This window comes from Cololabis saira, chromosome 2 (genome assembly GCF_033807715.1).
Source record: "Cololabis saira isolate AMF1-May2022 chromosome 2, fColSai1.1, whole genome shotgun sequence".
NCBI lineage: Eukaryota > Metazoa > Chordata > Actinopteri > Beloniformes > Belonidae > Cololabis > Cololabis saira.
Genome location: NC_084588.1, coordinates 29870329 through 29891220, shown reverse-complemented (window position 1 = coordinate 29891220; position 20892 = coordinate 29870329). Strand labels below are relative to the sequence as shown.

The 20892-nt window shown below is 39.6% G+C and overlaps 1 protein-coding gene across 2 annotated transcripts in view; it reads left to right on the top strand.

The window, feature by feature from the left end:
* The window catches only part of dennd2b (DENN domain containing 2B), a 63519-nt gene that overhangs the window by 9199 nt on the left and 33428 nt on the right, over nucleotides 1–20892 (top strand). For both annotated transcript variants that reach the window (XM_061742814.1, XM_061742803.1), the window contains exon 2: nucleotides 12378–12476. In XM_061742814.1, coding sequence (XP_061598798.1) covers nucleotides 12397–12476 — 80 coding nt within the window. In that variant the 5' untranslated portion in view covers nucleotides 12378–12396. The remainder of the gene's footprint in view (nucleotides 1–12377; nucleotides 12477–20892) is intronic.

Here is a 20892-nt window from a genome sequence, read left to right as displayed (position 1 = left end):
CTGACTGCAGCCCTGAGTTCTGTTTCTCTCTAGACCAAGCTGCTGCTACTTAAACAGAAAGATGGTTATTGGGCAGAGTGGATGCAGCTGCTCCAGCCTCTGCTGCCACAATCACCTGAAGCAGTGCCCCCCCCCCTCAGCTGAGCTGAAACCACACATGCTGCTTTAAGCCCCACCCACAGCCCACAGCATTTTGCTTTTACTCAGTCATAATAAAACCTTGATTCTTTTTTTTTTCAGCCATTTTGTTATGGATTTTCTGATTCACTTGGGCTCATTGTCCTGTTGCAGGATCCAGTATCTCAGGGGAGTTGTCGAACAGATAAATGCACATTTGACTCTACAATACTTTATATATATATATATATATATATATATATATATATATATATATATATATATATATAGGAGTTCATGGCCAGCTTATTCACTGCAAGGTTCCCAGGTCCTATGGCTGCAGAAAGTGCTCAATTCATCAACCCTTCACCACCATGCTTGACACTTCCTATGAGGTCTTTGAAAGGATATGCTGTATTTGGTTTTCACCAAATATGGTACGATGGATTGTGGCCAAACATCTCTATTTCGCCTCTTCTGTACAAAGAACATAGTTCCAAAAGGTTTATTCAGATATAACTCTCTAAATCTAAAGTCATCCTTCTATGTTCCTTTTCAAGGAAAGAGGCTTTTCTCCTGGTACCTTTTTCAAGCAAGCCTTACTCGTTCTGTATTTTTCTAATAATACAGTCATGAGCTTTAACACTTTAAAATGTTAAATAAGGCCTTTGCAATTTGTAATTTCTCTGAGCACCGCACCTTTGGATGAATTTGCTGGGAAAGTCACTCCTGGAAAGATTGGCAGCTGACTTGAATATTTTCCACTTGTGAATTATCTTTCATACTGTACTATTATGGACTCCAAATAGTTTGGAAATTACCTTTTAATCTCTCCCAGACTGATAAACAGCAACAATTGCATCCCAAAATTGTTGATGTTCCTCCACCTTGGCACTGTGTTAACACATACCTGAATACTCCAGACAAACAAATGGCCAAAACCTCAGCTTATGTGGAGGTGCTAACAATTGCAGATGCTTATTTACTCAGGTGCATTCGATTAGCGGCACCTGGCTGTTGCTTACTGTCTTAATTCCTGTGAAAGCAGTGAGTGTGTACTTAGCTTTTGGTCATGGCTTCTGCAGTTTTGCTTACTTTTGTTACAACAATAGTGACAATGACATAAAATGGTGTGTATTATTGACATCTGAGGTTATGCTAAGTACGTTGCATTGCATTGTGTTTTAACATCATCAACCTTTATTATAAACTATATGTCTAAGTCTAAGTCTAACTCTGGACTGTACGATTTGAGGGATTTAATGATTTACAGTAAATGTGTTACAATAACATGACATTAGAACGCCCTCACTAGCCTGACTCAGGGTGTTCTGCCTCAATCATTAAAGGATGCCAGTTGATCTTCCTCAATTGCAAGGAGTTCTCCATCAGGTCTGAGGTCGGAATACAAACAGTGCCAGCTGTGTTTTCCGTTTTTAAACACTTGTCCGAACCCGTTGATACCCAGAAGAAATGGTGCAGGTTCTGCATTTACAAGGCCTCTTTAGAGAGCAGATAGCCATTAACTTGCAATGAATTGTTGGTAGCTTTAGGTTGGATTACGATTTTCCTCATTGCATTAACTATACATGACTTTAAAATATAGCCTTCACATCACTGAACTCAAACAACTGGGGCTTAAGTCTTAGTAATCATATATATAACATCCTCTGTCCTGGGTCAGATCCAGCAACAGTAATGTTTAAAGCCAGAGGATTAAATTAAAAATTAAAGCTGTAAAAAAAAAACTCCACACCTATATAGCTGCTATTAAGCTAATCATGGATTTAGGTTGTAAAAAGTACATTACAATTAAATTATGAGAATTATAATTAGTAACACAATCAACCAGTAAAAAAAATAACAGCGGTTTCAGGCATTGTGCTGTGCCAGCCTTATTTTTAGGCTCTTAGCCTTAAATAGCTTCTTAGTAGTGGGTTCAACAGGGTGGTGCTCTTTCATGGATTAACTTTTCTTGTTTCAGTTTTTCGATCATACAGAGACCGGACAGTATGATCGAAGCAGGAGTCTGGTTCGCATTGCCGGCAGTAAGTCAGACTTGTTCCCGGTGCATGTTGGACTCCGGCAGGGCTGCCCTTTGTCACCGGTCCTGTTCATAATTTTTATGGACAGGATTTCTAGGCGCAGCCAGGGGCCGGAGGGGATCCGGTTTGGGAACCTCAGGATTTCATCTCTGCTTTTTGCAGATGATGTTGTCCTGTTGGCTTCATCAGACCGGGACCTTCAGCATGTGTTGGGGCGGTTTGCGGCCGAGTGCGACGCGGCAGGGATGAGAATCAGCACCTCAAAGACCGAGGCCATGGTTCTCGACCGGAAAAGGGTGGCGTGCCTTCTCCGGGTGGGTGGAGAAGTCCTGCCTCAGGTGGAGGAGTTCAAGTATCTCGGGATCTTGTTCACAAGTGAGGGAACAATGGAGCGTGAGATTGACAGGCGGATCGGTGCAGCGTCCGCAGTAATGCGGTCGATGTACTGGACCGTCGTGGTGAAGAGGGAGCTGAGTCGAAAGGCGAAGCTCTCGATTTCCCGGTCAATCTACGCCCCTACCCTCACCTATGGTCATGAACTTTGGGTAGTGACCGAAAGGACAAGATCGCGGATACAAGCGGCCGAGATGAGTTTCCTCCGCAGGGTGGCTGGACGCTCCCTTAGAGATAGGGTGAGGAGTTCGGTCACCCGGGAGGACCTCGGAGTCGAGCCGCTGCTCCTTCACATTGAGAGGAGTCAGCTGAGGTGGCTTGGGCATCTGTACCGGATGCCTCCTGGAGTCCTCCCTAGGGAGGTGTTCCAGGCATGTCCCACCGGGAGGAGACCCCGGGGAAGACCCAGGACACGCTGGAGAGACTATGTCTCTCGGCTGGCCTGGGAACGCCTCGGACTCCCCTCGGAAGAGCTGGAGGAAGTGTCTGGGGTGAGGGAAGTCTGGGCATCCCTGCTGAGGCTGCTGCCCCGCGACCCGGTAACGGATAAAGCGGGAGAAGATGAGTGAGTGAGTGAGTGAGTGTTTCAGTTTTTATTTTTGTTTCTCCATGAATAATCATCATCATTATTATTATTTTTTACCTCACAGGTTGTAAAAAAGACAATGTTTGGATTTTCTGTGTGTATACTCAGCGAAAAAACACAACACCTGAGTCTGAACACATAGCTCAAACAGACGTTTTTCTAGTTTTGTGTGTGTTGTAAGTTTAAATATAACAATAGGTGAATGCTAGGCAGACTTAATTTCCATGATCAACAGGAATCACTTACTGTGGTTGGTCCATGAGGTGGAAATGTGTTTGTGTAGTTATGGGAGCTGACTTTTTAACAAGTGGTGAAATTGCAGGTCCTCATCTCACTTCCTTGACATTTTCCATCATCGTATGAATGTTTTAAAAAAGTAATTCATATTCATACAAATCACTCTATCTTGGAAGTGTGCATTTGTGAAACGCTAAAGGAGGCAAGCCCCAGGAGGTAGTTCAGGCAGTCTGTTTTTAGCATGCTTTTATGATGACTTTCACCTCTCTGCACAATACTTTCCAATTTCTTCATCTTGTTCATGTCTAGGAGCAAAGGGTACTCGTTTTTCGCATGTCTTGTTTAGGTTTTAGATGTCTAGATCTGAGCAAATAGCTAGTGGGAATGAAATGAACAAATAAAGACATGTTCCTTTTCTCACTCTGTATTTACTTGAATCCCAGTATCAAAGGCAAAAGTAATACCTTTTTTCCACCATGTAGTTTCAACATGGAGAAAGTGCCCATTTTGAAACCAATTCTTTCTGTTTTGGCTCCTGAGCAGGAAAAACGGGTGCTACAGTAGCAGCTACTACTTTTCTTTGCTGGTCTGATTTTTGTTTTAGTTTACCATACTTAAATTCTCACTTCAATACAGCAGCAAACAAATACATATTTAATGTTCTTGGAAAAGTCACACTTTTTGTGTAAGAGGTCAGCTCTGGGATACAAATTCTAGCCCCCCTGCTGCAGCTTAGATGGATGTAAGGCTGTTTTCCACATGCCTTCCTCTGCAGCTGTGCATGCTTGTATCTGGGTTACAGAGAAAGCCTTTTCCTCTTTTCCACAAATGAGAAAATATGGCATAATTACCCTGAAAAATGCAGAAAAAGTAATGAACCCACCTGGTGAATCAAGCTATACTGTGGCAGCAGGGTATACGATGTGGTATTGTAATTATATAGGTATGTCTATGTACAACAGCTGCCAGTAGCACTGACCTTGGTGGTTTTCTTTTACTCAGAGACCCATAGCGGCTGTTAGATCCTTAAGCAGCTCTCCATTAACCAAAAACATAAATATATGAGGAGAAAATACTCCAGGTTTATTTTTTCAGATTGGAACATTTGCTCCACATGTATGAATGAGTCTTGAAAGTGATTCCTTGGTTGGACAGTATCCTACTGCATGTTGTGCATTTGAACCTGGATATTTGTCTAGAATGACACTGAGGGAGTTTGACTCCCACGCTGCTAACTCTGCTAACACGACTGCACTCAACTAGCTCGAGTCTGTTTGTCAGTTGGGGACAAAACTGGTCTTTCTTCAGCTATAGAAACAATGATGTGGATCGGTGTGTGGGCTCATGTGCTCTTGGCTGGCAGAGAATCATGACCTCTGCAGAGAGTTGAGAATTTGCAGAGATTTTGACTTTTCTTTTTCTCGTTGCCTTTTTGGCAGCCCACGAGTTCTTGTGGTAGTTTTAAAAACCTTGAAGTCAGGTTGCTGATCTGCAGAAATAGGCCGCCAGGGCAACCAGACCCCAGAACCCGCCAAGTGGGAGGAGACAGGAAAACGATAGTACAAGGCCTTGCTTATGGACACTGTTGTGTCTGCTACTATATGTTTTTATCTGCTGAATGGAAGTTGATGAAAGCTTGTTCATTGTGAACAACTTTAAGTTGTTGCGTAGATTCATTCTGTTTGCTTACTATCTAGGCAGCTAGTGCCAAATGATGAGCGTGTGCAAGTTTTCTGGTAGTCTTTGTTGAATGAGAACATAGTTCTTGGCATTGACTCCAGGTGTTTCTGCCCCCTTTTCACCCTCTGAAAACATTCTTTAATATCTTGAGCTCACCCACACTGATGGATCCGGCAAATATTAGCACATTCCAGCAAGTGGCGGGCGTGGAGAACTGTGTATCAGATGATCTGTCAAATGTGACAGGGCCAAGGGCGTGTGGATTCTCTTTAGAAGATATTTTACTCAACAGTCTCTTACTCCCTCGCACACACACGCACACACAGATAAAATACTTACTTTTTAACTATCTAGCCCTCTCAAGGACGTACGAACACAAGGGCCTCTTTTATTCCAGGCCAAACTAGTCTAATGGAGATACTGTCATAGTTCCACATTTCATCAATAGGTTCTTGTTGAAGCGGAGAACATACATCATTGATACGTGTCTCATGTAAGCACATGTTACTTCTTGACATCAACATGACCAAATCTAGGAAAACTATGAAAGGCGATGATATACAGTATTTGTGGGGATTTTATTGAATGTCAGCACTAAGGAAAGCTGTATTTTTTTCATTTCTGTGCTTAACTGAAGCAAGTAAAGGGATTTAGTGAGTGGATATATGATTGAGGGAGTGAATTCTGTGAAGATGTGATGACATGTATAAAGACACCAGTCGGTGGGTGTTTTTACATGTATCATGTGTTGAGTGTTGCCTGGAGAAACTTTCATTGCAAGGAGACAGTTGATGCTAAATAACTTCACGACACAGCATATAGTCATCTTTACTATGTAATAACCTGCATTTACTCCCAGAACTACTCCAATCATGAGGTGTATTAACAACTGATGACATCTCCAAAGTGCAATTTCAAATGATGCTGAGTAAATCACGGACTCTACAGCTCTTCTGAACTTTGTGGTTCAGTCTTTCCCAGCCTGTTCTCTTTTATTTTGGTTCAGCCACTGTTGTAATCAGTGTTGTTCTCAGCTCTGGTATCTTGCTCTTAAAACACTCACAACTCTAACTGCTCAATGACAAAATCAGAAACTAACTGGTGACCATTTGGCAGTTTAAGGTCAGAACTTTCCCTCGGGAACCAAAATCATTGTTAAATGGAGCTAGATTGTATGACTTAAATGTTCTTAAATGCTACCCGAAGAAGGTATATTTGGGAATGTAAATGTTAAAGTTGGTCACAAATCAATGATGTAAACAGTGTGTTATTGAGCCCATTTTGTGATGAGAGGAGGTTATTGTCTGGAAATTCACATAGAGCAGGCGTGAATCTTGATGATTATCCTATCATGCACACGGGCACAAAACACGAAGAACTTTAGCACTTTAGAATAGATCAAGTAATTTAAGATAAATAGATTTATGAACTTCAGTTGTTATGGGTTAAATTTCCAAATTTATCAGAATTTGGTTAACAATTAAGCTTTACTAAGCAAATTCAAACAGTCTTCTGTCATCTTTTTTTTTTAACAATATCTTTATTGTTTTTTCATTTACAAAAAATATTATAATAAAGGACATTTCACATCTATCTCTGACTTAACAGTTTTAACCCCCCCCCATCCCATCCCACATCCCTTCTCTCTTTACATATTTCTTGTTATACGATCCAAAATTGGTACATAATAGTACCAAATAACAATACAGTCCAATGGTACCTCTAGGAAATTAAAGATATACATACAATACATATACAATACATATACATACATATACATACAAATAACCAAAAATGACCCTTTTCCTGTCGCCCTCCAAATTCTTTCCCCTTCCGAGGTTCACCACTACTCTGAATTTTAGGTATCCTGCCCTGCATTTTCGCCCCGAAGAAGCACCCCTATGTCTCCTTTTTTAATTTTTTTTTTGTGATCAACTTTTTATTTATTTTTCATTTATATATATAGAGAAGCGTCCCCACAGTCCAGGGAGAGAAAAAAAAAAAAATACAACAAAACACCACCTGCTCAGATGCTTCTTCCCCCTTCCTTCCCACACCCTCCCACTCCCACCAACCCACTCCACCCCCACCCCATACCCCCCCAAATAATGAATCCAAATGCAGAGAGCCAAAAAAAAAAAATAAATAAATAAATTAATTTAAAAAAAAAAAAAAAAAAAAAAAAAAGAAGCACAAAACATAACACACAAAACAAAAACAACAGCAGCAACAAAACACAAAGCACGTACACCACTCCCAACCCCCTGCCCTTGCCATCCAGGAATCCCATGACATTCCCATTCACTAAACAAGCCATTCTAAACATAAAACCAAACAGACAAAGATCATGAAACCATGGACGAGTTTGACCACAAACATTCATAACCTCTCAGAAATTTGCTCTAATAGATTTGACCAGCAATTGATATTTGGTGATTTGGCATGATGTAGGCGAGCTGTAGAAAGCTCAAGCTGTGCAATATCCCGGTAAGCAAAAAGCCATTCCCTCACTGACAGTGCATGTGGTGGTTTCCAGCGACAGGCTATCATTCTTTTAGCGGCTGTAACACCAGCCAACAATAAACGCTTGTTGTTTATAGTTAGTTTTAGAGATGAGGTGTCATTAAGTAAAAGCAAAGCTTGTGAGTGAGGAATGGCCTTTCCAGTTAAGTTAGACATGATACACGAAACATTATTCCAGAAACTATTTACCTCCGGACACTGCCAAACCATATGATAGAAAGTAGCAATGGTATTGTCTGGACAAAAATCACAGTATGGATTATCTCTGAATTTCATTTGTTGTAGTCTCCGAGGAGTTAAGTAAGACCTATGAATGAATTTGTAGTGTATCATTTCCTTTTTTAATAAATTGATCAAATGGTTTCCAGATTTCTTCCAGTCTTCTGTCATCTAACAAAGGGCACTGTAAAAATTCAAAATCAGCTTAATCAACTGCCACAAGAAAGGACAACAAAAGTGAGCAAATCCTTCATGAGCTAGACAATCACGATACTTACGTTCAAGTTCATTCAAATGCATGTTTTCAAATGTGTTCAGAAAATGTTTCAAAAATGCGTTATTGCAAACCAGTCATGGGACCTCTGTTAATGTTGGGCGATGTCTCCTGTGTTGCTCCAGGCAACAAATGGAGTAGTGCTAAAGTGAGAACATTTCTGATAAATACGCTTTTTGTAAGTGGAGAAAACTCTAAAGACATGTTCTTTGGATGAACAGCAAGCTGTTTCAGCAAAAGAAAGCTGGGAACATATCTTAAATACAGACAAAAATAGAGAAGTAAAAAGTCACTTCTTGAAAGCCTTTGAACAAAAATGCCCACGTCTTGTCATGTAGTTGTTTACCACTTGCCTTTGGCTCTGACATCTCAAGAGAAACGCTGTGTTGAATCTGGTTGAATGCACTTTAAAGGTACTCTAGAGCTTTCTTAGAAGTGCTTGTTTACAGCCGGTGAATTTCTGCGGGGCGATGGTATCAGACCACAGGAAGTCAGTTGGCTAACGCCTGGGTGTTTACACTCCAGGGTCCATCTTGGGCCTGAGTGACCCATTTCTGTGTATATGGCTTTCTCAGTTAAAAAAAAAAGATCAATAAACATTGATTTCAAATAAATACAAGTTGTGTTGACATGTCTTTGATGTAAAAACATATCATTTCATTTTTTTACTTTTTGGTTCTTCACTATTTAGATTTATGAATATCTGTTTTGAGACATTAGTAAGTGAAAGAAAGCTGAAGTTTTCAGATATAGATAATACGTTTCTACATGTTTTTCTTTTAATTTCTTATGAATTCTGAGTTTTTTGTGTTTTAGAAAAAAAATGTCCTTTAACGAAACACGTATGGTTAAAACCACCAACTGGATAAAATTAGGAGCTGGCAATAGTATAGGCCTGTGTAAATAAGCGAAGTTTACTTGTAATTTCAGTTTTGACAAATAATCAAAACAAAACAAAATAATGGGATAGAGAAAATACGGACATTTTGCCACATATTCTGACTTGTGCTCTGAATGACACTTCACTTCATTCTCGTTGGGTGTAACGTAAAGTTGGAGGTGGTGTTTGTGGTCAAAAACGTTAAAGGTTTTTTTTTTAAAAGCACTTCCTTAGTTGGCCTTAGTCATTTTTATTCAATCTGGAATTTGATTGAATCTGTAATTGAAGTTAACCATGAAAACATCAAGATTTTTTTTTTATGTCACGTTTCGGTGCAACATGCTCAAAAGTCTGTGGAGAGTTGTTTTAAACATCTCTGATCTCCTGGTCCCATATGAACCAACCAGAACCCTAAACTCGTTAGGGTCATGACTACTTTCTGTACCCAAAGTTAAAACCAGGGTTAGAAACTCCCAGAATGCATCAGGCCTGCTGAAAATCTCCTTTGCTTTAAGTCAAGGTTGAAAACCTTTTTATTTTCTGCTGCATTTCAGTAATCCACCATAATGCACTACAACCTTTATTTCTTGCATCTCGTTTTTTAATTCTTAATTCTATGTCTGTCTGTCTCTCTTTAATTTCTACTTTTAAACTATTTTACTTTTCAATGCATTTAAAAACTATTTTTGTTTGTAAGGCACTTTGTATATTGTCTTGTACATGAAATGTGTCATACAAATAAACTTGTATTGCCTTGCCATAAATAACTGAGATTTAAATATTCAACTACATTACTGTGATTATGATTTTTTTTCATAATCAAACAGCTCTAGTGGTTGTACTCAACTTTCTATAAGTCTCTCTCCACAACACCAGGACCGTTACGGTTCTCTCAGTTGGTGAAAAGTCCCCTAAACTCTGCTGTGCTGTTTTTTTTTTAACTTCTTTTCCTGCTCCTGTTCAAAGTTTTGATACATTCATACAGGTTTCGGGAAAGATAGAAGGAACATTTTCTGTGATAATTTACCTGCAGAGTTGTCAGATACACAGTTTGGAGGGTTATGTTTGGCTCGTCCGAGCCTAGTAGTTATTTTTTCAACTCTGGTTTCAGGGCAGAGCCAACTTTCACTCACATTAACTACTTGCTCGGCTGCTTCATGTAACCCTGATTTCAGACTAATCTCAGACAGCAAACTAATGAAAAATAGTTTTGGTTCACTGTTGATTAAACCATAGTTCTCAGTGTTCTTTTTACACGTTTGAAGAAACTGTTGTCTACTCTATATGACAGATTACCATGTAGCTCTCGAAACTAACTAAATGTGCTTTGAGTGTAATCTTTCTGTTGATTACAGAAAAGCTGTAGGACTGGAGGGGTTGAATGTCGCGAAGGACAACATGATTCTTTGTTTCATGAAAATATGATGCATGCCATGTCCTCCTCGTGTAGTTCAGAGTTACAGGAAATAGCTGACAGCAAGAAGCGTCCTTCTCTCTCCTCATCTGTCTGTATAAGAATCAGCTGCAATGCTGGTTAGCTGGCTTCTTCATACAACAACTTCCTGTAAACAAGTCACGCTGCCAAGCACCCTCCTCCTATCTCCCACCTCTGATCTCCAGGGATCTCCATTTGACCCCTTGTGCCACAAAACAATTGCTTTGAGCCCTGTTGAAAGGGTCAGTGCTGAATTTTCAGGAGCACTGGCCTCCAGTTTGAAGGGAGGCCGTTAGTTACTGGTGCTCTGATGTGGGATAAAGTCAAGGAAATGTTTCCTGTAAGGAAGATTTTTTTCCTTCTTGTGTATGTCACACTGTTGCATTGTGTGAAAACAGCTGACTGACAGTTGACAAGTAAAAGACTCAATCTTAATTGAATTTACCCACTAAATAGAAATGAAAACCCCCACAGTTACACACACTGGTGTTTGTATGCCACTGGAAATATTACAGACCTGTTATTGTCTCAGTGAACAATTCCAAGTCTGTCAGCTACAAAAACATTTTGATCAGGATAATGTTTAAGACTCTTTGTTGTGTTCTTCCAGCGGTGTCTCTGAACGTTTTTTCGTGGGCGTATTGTCCTGCTAGAAACGGCCACTGCCATAAGAGCTCACTGTACAACATTGTGTATCTGGGTTGTGTCAAAGTAACTTCTACATGAATACCAGAACCCAAGGTTTCCTGGAAGAACACTGCATTGTATCGAGAGGAATATATTTCACTGGAGTTGTCAGTATTGTTAGAATCAGAAAAGGGTTTATTGCCAAGTTTTCACACGAGGAATTTGTTATGGGGATTGGTGCAACACAATACAAATATAAAAACAAATATATAAGAGATAAAATAAAATGAAATGTATAAACAATAAAAAGTATAAACAGTAAAATAAAATGTAGACCGGAAATGTACAAAATGAGGTTTTAAAGTGTCGGGTGAGTCTGTACAAAAGTGACTTAGGAACTTAGGATAGGTAAAAAGTATAGACAGAAATGTACAATGAGGTTTGTAAATTATTGCTGTGGCTTATCTGTGTATTTGTGGACCTCATTCTTACACAAATGTATTCTTATCAGTCTTTGTATATAAGTAATTAGCCATTTAAACTTGGTGTCATGTGAAAATTAAGTGGGTAACGTGTCTTTTTGCGCTTTATTTGGACCCTAACCCTAACCCTAACCCTAACCCTTTTTTTGTTGTTTTTATTTGGACTGATCCTATTGGCATCAACAAGGTAACAGGTGGTTTTCCATTTGTCCTCACTGCTTTGATCCAAACATTGATAAAGTCAATTGAAGCAGAAGTTATCTTTGTCTGTGGCAGCGATGTGAAATTTGATGCACTTTTTCTCGATGAAAAAATGCATCCTTGTTGTGCCAGGAGCGGCAGGTTCTTTGGCACAACACTGTGTACATGCTCTGTTAGGTATACCACTTACATTTGGTTTGTTGATTATAATCCAGAGTACGTACTCTAGAGATTCAATATGTCAGATGTGGTGAAGTGTGGTGCTCTTTAAGATACTTGTCTTTTTTTAGGTTGCTTTATAAGGAAACATGTAATTCCATGTGACAGTCTAGTTGCGTCAGAAATCTGAGTTCAGATGTGCTTCAACTGTGGTGTGTAGCAGAGGTATGATGAATATACCTGTTCAGACAGTGACAACTCTGTGTTTGGTTCTGGCTCTTGGCTGTGGTTCTCAGGAATCTTGAATACCTGGTTTTTGATGGGATGAGGATTTGTAATCAGTTTGTTGATGCATTGCCACAGTTGTTTTTCCACTAATTGCTTAATACTGTTTAAAAAACACATACGTACAGTTAACCTTTGTGGCACTTTGGCTTCAGTATAAGGTTTTTGTGTTTGCTGAAATATGTTAAATGACACAACCTTTCAGTAGTCTCATGCCTTGTGTTTGTCCATCAGGTGAGTGGACAGTTTGCGGATGGTCATGACTGCCAACAAGAGTTCGAAGCCTGCAGCCCGTGCAGGAGGGGGTAGAGCTCCACGGGAAGTTCCTGACAGGTCAGTGACATCATCAGTCCATCCTGCCCTGCATTTATGAGCTCATTTTCTACCACCTCTTCCCATTAGTAATTAGCATGTCATAGATGATGTTTTCACTCCGGAGAAACACAGCCAGCGATTGTCATTCAACCATTTGCAAGTATGATCATGTTTCCTGGACGAAGGCCTCATTCAACCCTGAATATTGACTTTTGAGCTTGTGTCAGCATGTTAAAAGCTGACAGTGACCTGTTGGGGAAGAAAAACAAACTCTGGAAATGCTATGTGACCCATCAAGTTTTAAAATAAAGTTTGCCATCCCTGCTGTTTTGAAGAGTCTAAAGGTCCGCTGTGCATTAGTAAGAAAAGATTTAGTGAATGTTGTGTTTGTTTTTAAGTGTCACATGATGACCTTGTTACCATCTGCTTCTTGATTTTGGTGAAGATGGTTGGGAGTGATGGTAGTATTTTGCTTATATAGGTAATGCGATTATAACCCAGGGAGAAAGTGTCTTCCATTAATTTATGTCCTGATGAAGTCAGTGGTGGGAAACACGCTCACAACACACACATTTTTTTTTCTAAAATCTAGTACTGTGAAAGCTACGACGGAGTATTAGGGCCAAACAAAAAAACAAAAAAAGGAAATTACGAGAATAAAGTCATAATGTAATGAGAATAAAGTCGTAAAATTATGAGAATAAAGTCATAATATTACGAGAATAAAGTCGTAATATTACGAGAATAAAATTGTAATATATTATAAATATATAAATATAACTTCACAAGATGCTCAATATTCTTCATTTTAACACAGGGAGAAGACTGCTCTTCCTGTTAGAGTTCTCATAAATTACCACTTTATTTTCATAATATTATGACTTTATTCTCATAAATTACCACTTTATTCATTACGACTTTATTCTCGTAATGTCACAACTTTATTCTCGGAATTTTACGACTTTATTCTCGGAATTTTACGACTTTATTCTTGTAATATTACGACTTTATTCTCATAATATTACGACTTTATTCTATTACGACTTTATTCTCGCAACATTACGACTTTATTCTCGTAATGTTACGACTTTATTCTCGTAATTTTACGACTTTATTCTCGTAATATTACGACTTTATTCTCATAATATTACGACTTTATTCTACTACGACTTTATTCTCACAACATTACGACTTTATTCTCGTAATTTTACGACTTTATTCTCATTATATTATGACTTTATTCTCGTAATTTCCAATTTTTTTTTGTCTTAGTTTGGCCCTAATACTCCGTCATAGAAAGCAGCTTGTCCAAAACACAGCCGATCATTTATTGGGTACCCATAAAAATTTAATTGTTCAAGAAAACACGTTTATTACGTTCTGTCAGGGGAGTGCCTTTTTCAGGTTAACGGTTTTGCGTTTTGGTCATCGATAAGGAAACTCGGAGATTACCCAGCAGCACATGAGCAGCGTGGATCCTGGACGTTGTCATCTGTGATTGTGATGAGAGGAAGATGATGCTTCTTCCTCTTACACTGTTATCTGTAACCGTTCGGTCACATGTACGAGCTGGAGGCGTCCTGAACGTTGCCATCTGTTCACTTTGGATGGGCTGAAGCGTTGCCAAACTAAATTATGGCTTCTGTGTGTCGCAGTGGGAGAATTGCTTCCATTAAAAGTTGGCAGAATTTTCAACTTTTGACGCTTCAATGTCAGCCAATCAAGTTGCAGCTATGCATCAAGAGCTAGCCAATGAAATCTTACTGTACGTAGGGGTGGGTTAGTTACAAAGTATGTGGCACATTTGTGGAGCAGAACGAAGAATATAGATAAATAGTACCACCTGTCGTGTGTTAACGCCTCACTCCTGTGTGAGTGTACTGCAAACCCTCGCCTCCAAACCTCATTGCTACCAACAGTATACAGTGGGGCAAAAAAGTATTTAGTCAGACACCAGTTGTGCAAGTTCTCCCACTTAAAAAGATAAGAGAGGCCTGTAATTTTCATCACAGGTGTATATCAAGATTTTCTGCTTGTACCTCCATAGCATATTTAAGTATTATTTGACAAAAGACAGTCCTTTTGTGTCTAAAACTTGTTTGACACAAACTGTAAACAACATTGATAGGTAGTCTGAATTAGTAACAATAACTGAGCGGGGCGGGACTGACTGATAGGTCAACTGCTTCTTGTGTACCTTAGAGCTTGTGGAAGAACCTAGCTACTTAAACGTAAACCCAGAAACAGGCCCTGGGGGTTGAGTAGGTGTTATTTACTGAGGCTATTGCCCTCGTGCAGGCATCACCTGTTCCAATCCTGGCCTGTCACTCCTTTCTGCATGTCTTCCCCTGCATGTCTGACCCCTACCATGTCCTCCCCACCTACTTAAAGGCCATCAGTGCAGAAAAATCTATTTAAAAAAGTAAACCAAAATACAAATGTTATATTATATACTGTGAGATGGATTTTTAAAGAGCACACTCGTTTGCCGCTAAATGTGTATGTATACCAAATTATTACAGGATCACAAAGATGTTTCATCCGTAACAATAGTTCTGCATTTTTCTTGTGTTTCTTTTTATTTATTTATTTTTTTATTATTTTTTCATCCCCGATTTTTTTACCCATTTCATCACCCAGTGCTCATACCTAAGTAACAGTCCTGGCATTGCCATCCTCTGCCAACCCAGGGAGGGCCCTGCACTGAGCTCAGGTCTCCTTCTTATCCTGAGGAGTGAGCAGGCCGCTTCTTTTCACCAGACAGGGTGAGGATTCTCTGGCCAGACGTAGCGCGTGGAAGGATCACGTTATTCCGGCCAGATCCTCCCAATTCCATCTGGCGCCCCGGTTGGCCAGAGGGGGCATGTATAGCCCAGGACTGCTGCATGTTTTTGTGAGGGTAGCTCACATTAGCTACCCAAGGGAACACGGGGAGAACATACAAACTCCACACAGAAAGGCCCTTTCTCCAACCCCACCCAGGGTGTGTGCACTGAAGTCATGGGGGAACTAACACGCACTTCAGCGCCCACAGCGTCCCCGGCGGGAATCAAACCCAGGACCTACTTGCTGTGAGACGGCTGCACTACCTGCTGCGCCACCGTGCCCCTGCGTGTTTCTTTTAATACAATGAATTCTCTTCTTAGCAAAGTCTCATTGGCACCTTGTGGTCTTACAGTATGTTACATAATCACTAGAGTTTAAGCTCATGAGGCATAGATGTAACGGTATGGGATTTTACAGTACAGTACAGTACAGTACGGTGACGGTGTTAGTACAGTATACCGCAGTATTTCACAGTGATAGTATTTCATTTTTTTTTACTAACAAAGCAGACAAGTATCAGTATTAAATTATCAAATTGAAATTATCAAAATAAAATGCTTCATGTAAAGTAACTTACTGTATATTTGGTTTATGCTTAAGTGACAGCTAAATGTAATTATTTATATCCAGTCACTAAAGTCTCTCTCTATATGTACATATATATATATATATATATATATATATATATATATATATATATATATATATATATATATATATATATATATATATATATATATATATATATATACATATATATATATATATATACATACATACATATATATAATGTTTGTCATACTGCCTCCATTATGCATCTCTCTATTATGGTACATCTTTCTCTCTCCTTCTTTCTTTCGTCATTTTTTTTTCTTTATTTAGTCAAATTCGGGTTGCGCTTTGGAGTGACGTCACTGCCATTCGCCAAACAAACAACTAATCTACAAGTACAAGCGTTGCAAAGTGACGTAATGATGTCTTGTAGATCTACATCTTCTGCAGACAGTCTTTGACACAAATCATACTGAAAACAAATTGAACAGATGTTTAAGTCTGAGTATTCTGTAAGGAAATGATTAAAAATTATCCTCTTCTGGTGTACTTTTAGTAAAGGCAGTGCACCTCAGAGGTTTGAGTTGACTCTAAAAAGCAGCTGAAAGAGATGCTTGGGCAGCCAACTGCATACTGACAGCGCCGAGTGTGACGGTCACTTAGGAGCAAGAAATGTGCATTCCTTTTATTCAGTGAACCCTCCAAAACTCATAAGTGTATATTGGATTAAGGCTGGAAATGAACAAGTGATAGGCAGATGATAAATGAGAAAGCTTGCATTCACTTAAGTACAGTAGCGGAGCTGGATCTGTGAGCAGTCCGATCTCTTCTTCTTGGTCAGTAACGGGAAGTGGCTTGTGGCTAACGTGCCCTGGACGCCTGAGTGAAAGCCAGGGGCCAGGTTGTGACTGGCATCCATCTTTGTACTGCAGCGTGCTGTATGTGTGGCCGACCCAGCTGAACCATTCAGGACTGGGCTTATTTTTACAAGGACGAGCTACACCACTAAAAATCCCCCAAGTTGGAAAAAAAAAAGAAAGGAAAAATGGGAAAGAAACCAGCACATATTTTATATTTTTGCTCAATTATGAGGTCTTTCTGTGGCAGACTGCATTTGTTTTTTACAGCATAAGAAGTAATTCTTCATAAATTTGACTTTTTTTTAATAGTTGAATAACTTGACCAAATCAAAACTTGTAAAGAAATCATTAGAAAATCCATCTGCAAGTTTTATAACGATTCAGTTCAAAGTAGCTTCAGTCAAACCTAATTTCCAACAGAAGATGCTGAAGAATGTAAACACAAAGTATCTCCCTCCAGATCATCCTAATTCTCCTTTACTATAACTTAACCGGAATCAAAATCACTGAGTCCTCATCATTTTTTAGTTGTAAAAGTAAACAGTGCGAAACCTCATACAAAAAAACAAACTCTACTGTCATGACTACCTGTAATGAACTGTACTTTTAGAAGTATTGTGTTACTGCTTTAGCTGGTTTTTACCATAGCATTCGCTTCAGAGATACTGTTCCCTCTCATGCTTCCTGCAGTAGTCCTTCACTGGCAGTAGATTAGTTTGAAATTTTGACAGGACGCCAGCAGGATTTTAATTTGCCAGAAATACTAATAGCTCTCTGGTGAAAAAACTGCAACACATGTTCACTGTTGATTTAAAATGTCAGTGTGCTCAAAAATGATTTTATTCACGGAATCGTGTGGTCTGTTTGGTTCGTTGTGGGTTTGAACTGAGAGTAAGTTTGGAGCATATGCACTTGTTTTTCCACTCGATGATACTTCAACTGCAGCACATTCAGAGGGAAACTTTTCTGTTAACTCTTCGACATTTAGCTGACACTGAGCTGTCTAGTCACTTCACAGATGTTATGCATTCAGTCCAGAGAAGGATCTCAAAATGCAGAGACACAAGACATGGAGTTTTGGCAGTAACTGTAATGAAACTAACAGTGTTTGACCAGAGGTACATAAAAGGTGGCTTACTTGTGCGGGAGATAAAGCGAACACAAATCAGGAAAGGCATGAGTTAAAAAAAGACGTAACATCCTTAAAGAGAACAAGAAAAACAAAAGTCAAGTTACAGGGAAATGAAACATAAACACAAGGATACATTCACGAAAGGGTGCAGGATAGATGATCTGACGAGTAATAAAGTGAATGGCTGGTGTCTGGATACAAAAGATTAGAGGGGGAACAAGTTGCAGGTGAGAAGAGACAGATTACTGCAGAAGTTAAACAAGGAGGGAAAGAGACAAGGAAGACAATGGTAAGTAACTTCTGAACAAATGAGGAAATATCTCAAAAAAAGAGACACAAAGCACACATAAATAAACAGAAAGATTTAAAGATTTGTTTCTGGTTTAGGCTCTCAGTGAGAGTCTCCTCTGTTGTCCTTGTTTTCTTCTCTTCGCCTGTCTCCTCATTGCCTCCGCTGCCTGCACTTCCAGTGGAAGGAGTCAGTCAGAGTTTGGCCAATACGGGTTTTTATTATAGTTGATGCTGACAGATGCATGGTGCTAAGGGTGATTTTGGAAATTAGGGCAGTGGATGGGCGGTATTGTTGTTTTTTAGCCAATATGTTGGGCCAATTTTCAATCATCTGGACCTTCTTTCTGGTTCAGCTGCCATTAATCAACCAACTGATTTATCAGTCGAGCAGAGAGGAGGAAGCATGAAGTGAGGAAGTGTGGAGAGGTGAAGCATAATAATCACGAGAATGACGAGGGAAGTGGTCTTGCCCCCCCTCAAAAAAAAAACTAAAACAAAACAAAAAAAATAAAATAAAATAAAAGACAAACCACTCATAGAAGAGTAGCAGTGAAAGTAAACAGGGTGGTATTGAGACTGGTGCGAGACTTGCTGGTAAACATTGTTGCCACACAGCAAAAGTGTTCCTGGGTCAACTGCCAGCAGGGGTTTGCATGTTCCCCCTGTGCTTGTGTGGCCTTTCTCCAGATACTCTGGCTTCCTTCCAAAATCCAAAAACATATGTGGAAGGTTAATTGGCGCCAAAAGAAAACTTATATCCTCATGTGCGCCAGAACAGGAATAAGTGTGTATTGAAGATCAGTGGATGGATGATATTGAGACCAGTCCTCCTCTTCGGCGCGGTGATGGCAGCGCTGGGCAAGAGACAAGAGGAGGAGCTGGAGGGGATATTTCTTTAGGAGTGACAAGGATGGATAGGATTAAAAATGAGCACATCAGAGAAACAGTCAGGGTTACACATCTTGGAGATTCAGATTCAGACAACTTTATTAATCCCTTTGGGAGGTTCCCTCAGGGACATTGACATCTCCATCTCACACACACAACACTGTCATTTACAAATCAAACAACCCAAAAGCCAAACCCCCATATAAAGATAAAAAGATAAGAAAATTAAAAATAAAGATAAAAATAAAAGTAAAAGGTAAAAAACAGAAATAAAAATAGAAAAATAAAAATAAAATAAAATAGAAAATGCAGTGCCATAAAAAGATAGAAGATAAAGTAGAAAGTAGGTGAGGTTGGACAGACATGCAGGTAGGAGAGCAAAAAGGGTAAGACCAAAACCATTTCTGGATGTGGTAAGTAAATATGCATTTGTGTGGTATCACAGAAGAAGATGCAAAAGACAGGGTAAGATGGAAATAAGTGGAAATTAGTAATAGCCCCTAAAGCGTAAAGCCTAAAAATGGAAAAGAAGAAGAAAAAAGGAAGCTACTTTTCCCTTTCTCATTTTTCAACTCTGTACTAACGAATGCAAGGGTAAATTGGCATTAATGTTTTGAGCAAATCACTCGAACAATAGAGTAGGGGGTCACTGTGTCCATAATGTGGCAAAAATAACAGTTTTTGTTTGATTAATCAATAACACTTTAACATACAGAGAAAAAGTCATATCTGTATAAGCAGTAAGTTCTTAAAATGTACATGAACTAAATCCTGCCAGTGAATTATTCATCGTTAAATGTAACCTGTGGTGTCTGAGCTCATAACTTACACACATGTGTGAGACCTCTGTATTGACCCCTCTCTAAGGAGTGGGCAGCTGCAGCACACAGCAAGTAGAAGGGTGTCTTGCTCAAGGGCACTTCAGTCACAGATAGTAGACTTACTGCGCCGATAGCTGACTCTCCTCACACCAATATTTTCCAGGAAAAATGAGGCCTGAAGCCACTTGTCTAACTTAATCTCTAAAATAATTGCAATGGTTTCCTCTCAGTGCATTAAAACAAACATTATAACACCCCCCAAACTAACTAAAACTACATAAAAGTGTTCATGAAGATATTTAGACCAAGAAACAGAAACTGTTGGTAAAGCTAATTGTTCAGTTCCTTGATTCTCATTCTCCTTGAAGGGAAGTAAGATAAGATGCATCCGTCATGCATGACGCTCGCAGGCACCGAGCTGCTTGAGAGTCTCTCCACCCTGGAGCAGGAGGAGTGAAAGCAGGGAAGGGCAGATAGGTGTGAAGCCTGATCTGCCCCAACCTGCATTTTGGATCACAGTTTGCTGCTTTCAGCTTCCTCCTCCCATAATTCGTTATTCTAACCAAGACAATGACATCAGATCTCACAGCGCTTCACTTTCACAATGCTTATTCACCTTCCAAACGATGACAGGGTTCCTGAGAGATTATGACTCTTAGAGTGTCTGGGATCTATTTGGAAACATTTCCTTCTCTGGAAATCTTAAACGAAGGGAGCAGCATGAGTGATAGACGGCGGCTGAGTGGGCCGTGAGCGTGGGACTGCTCCAGCACCACTTATCACTTAGCTGCGGGGATCAGAAAAGACTTTGAGAACCTGAAAGGAACTGTGAGGCTTTTACAGGTAAGAGTGATGTTATAAATCGTGCTTAGGCGTTCTGCTCTCAGTGTGAGGTCCACTGTGAATCTCTTCAAGTTATTTCGATTACATGGAAAAATCCACATTGGCATTTTAATGCAGTCTGTATTTCCCTTGGCCTTTATTTTCATCTCATGCTGCTACAGACAGAATATTTTCCTGTGGTTATTCTAAATCCGTGTCTCAGGTTTTCATTCTGTCTTTGA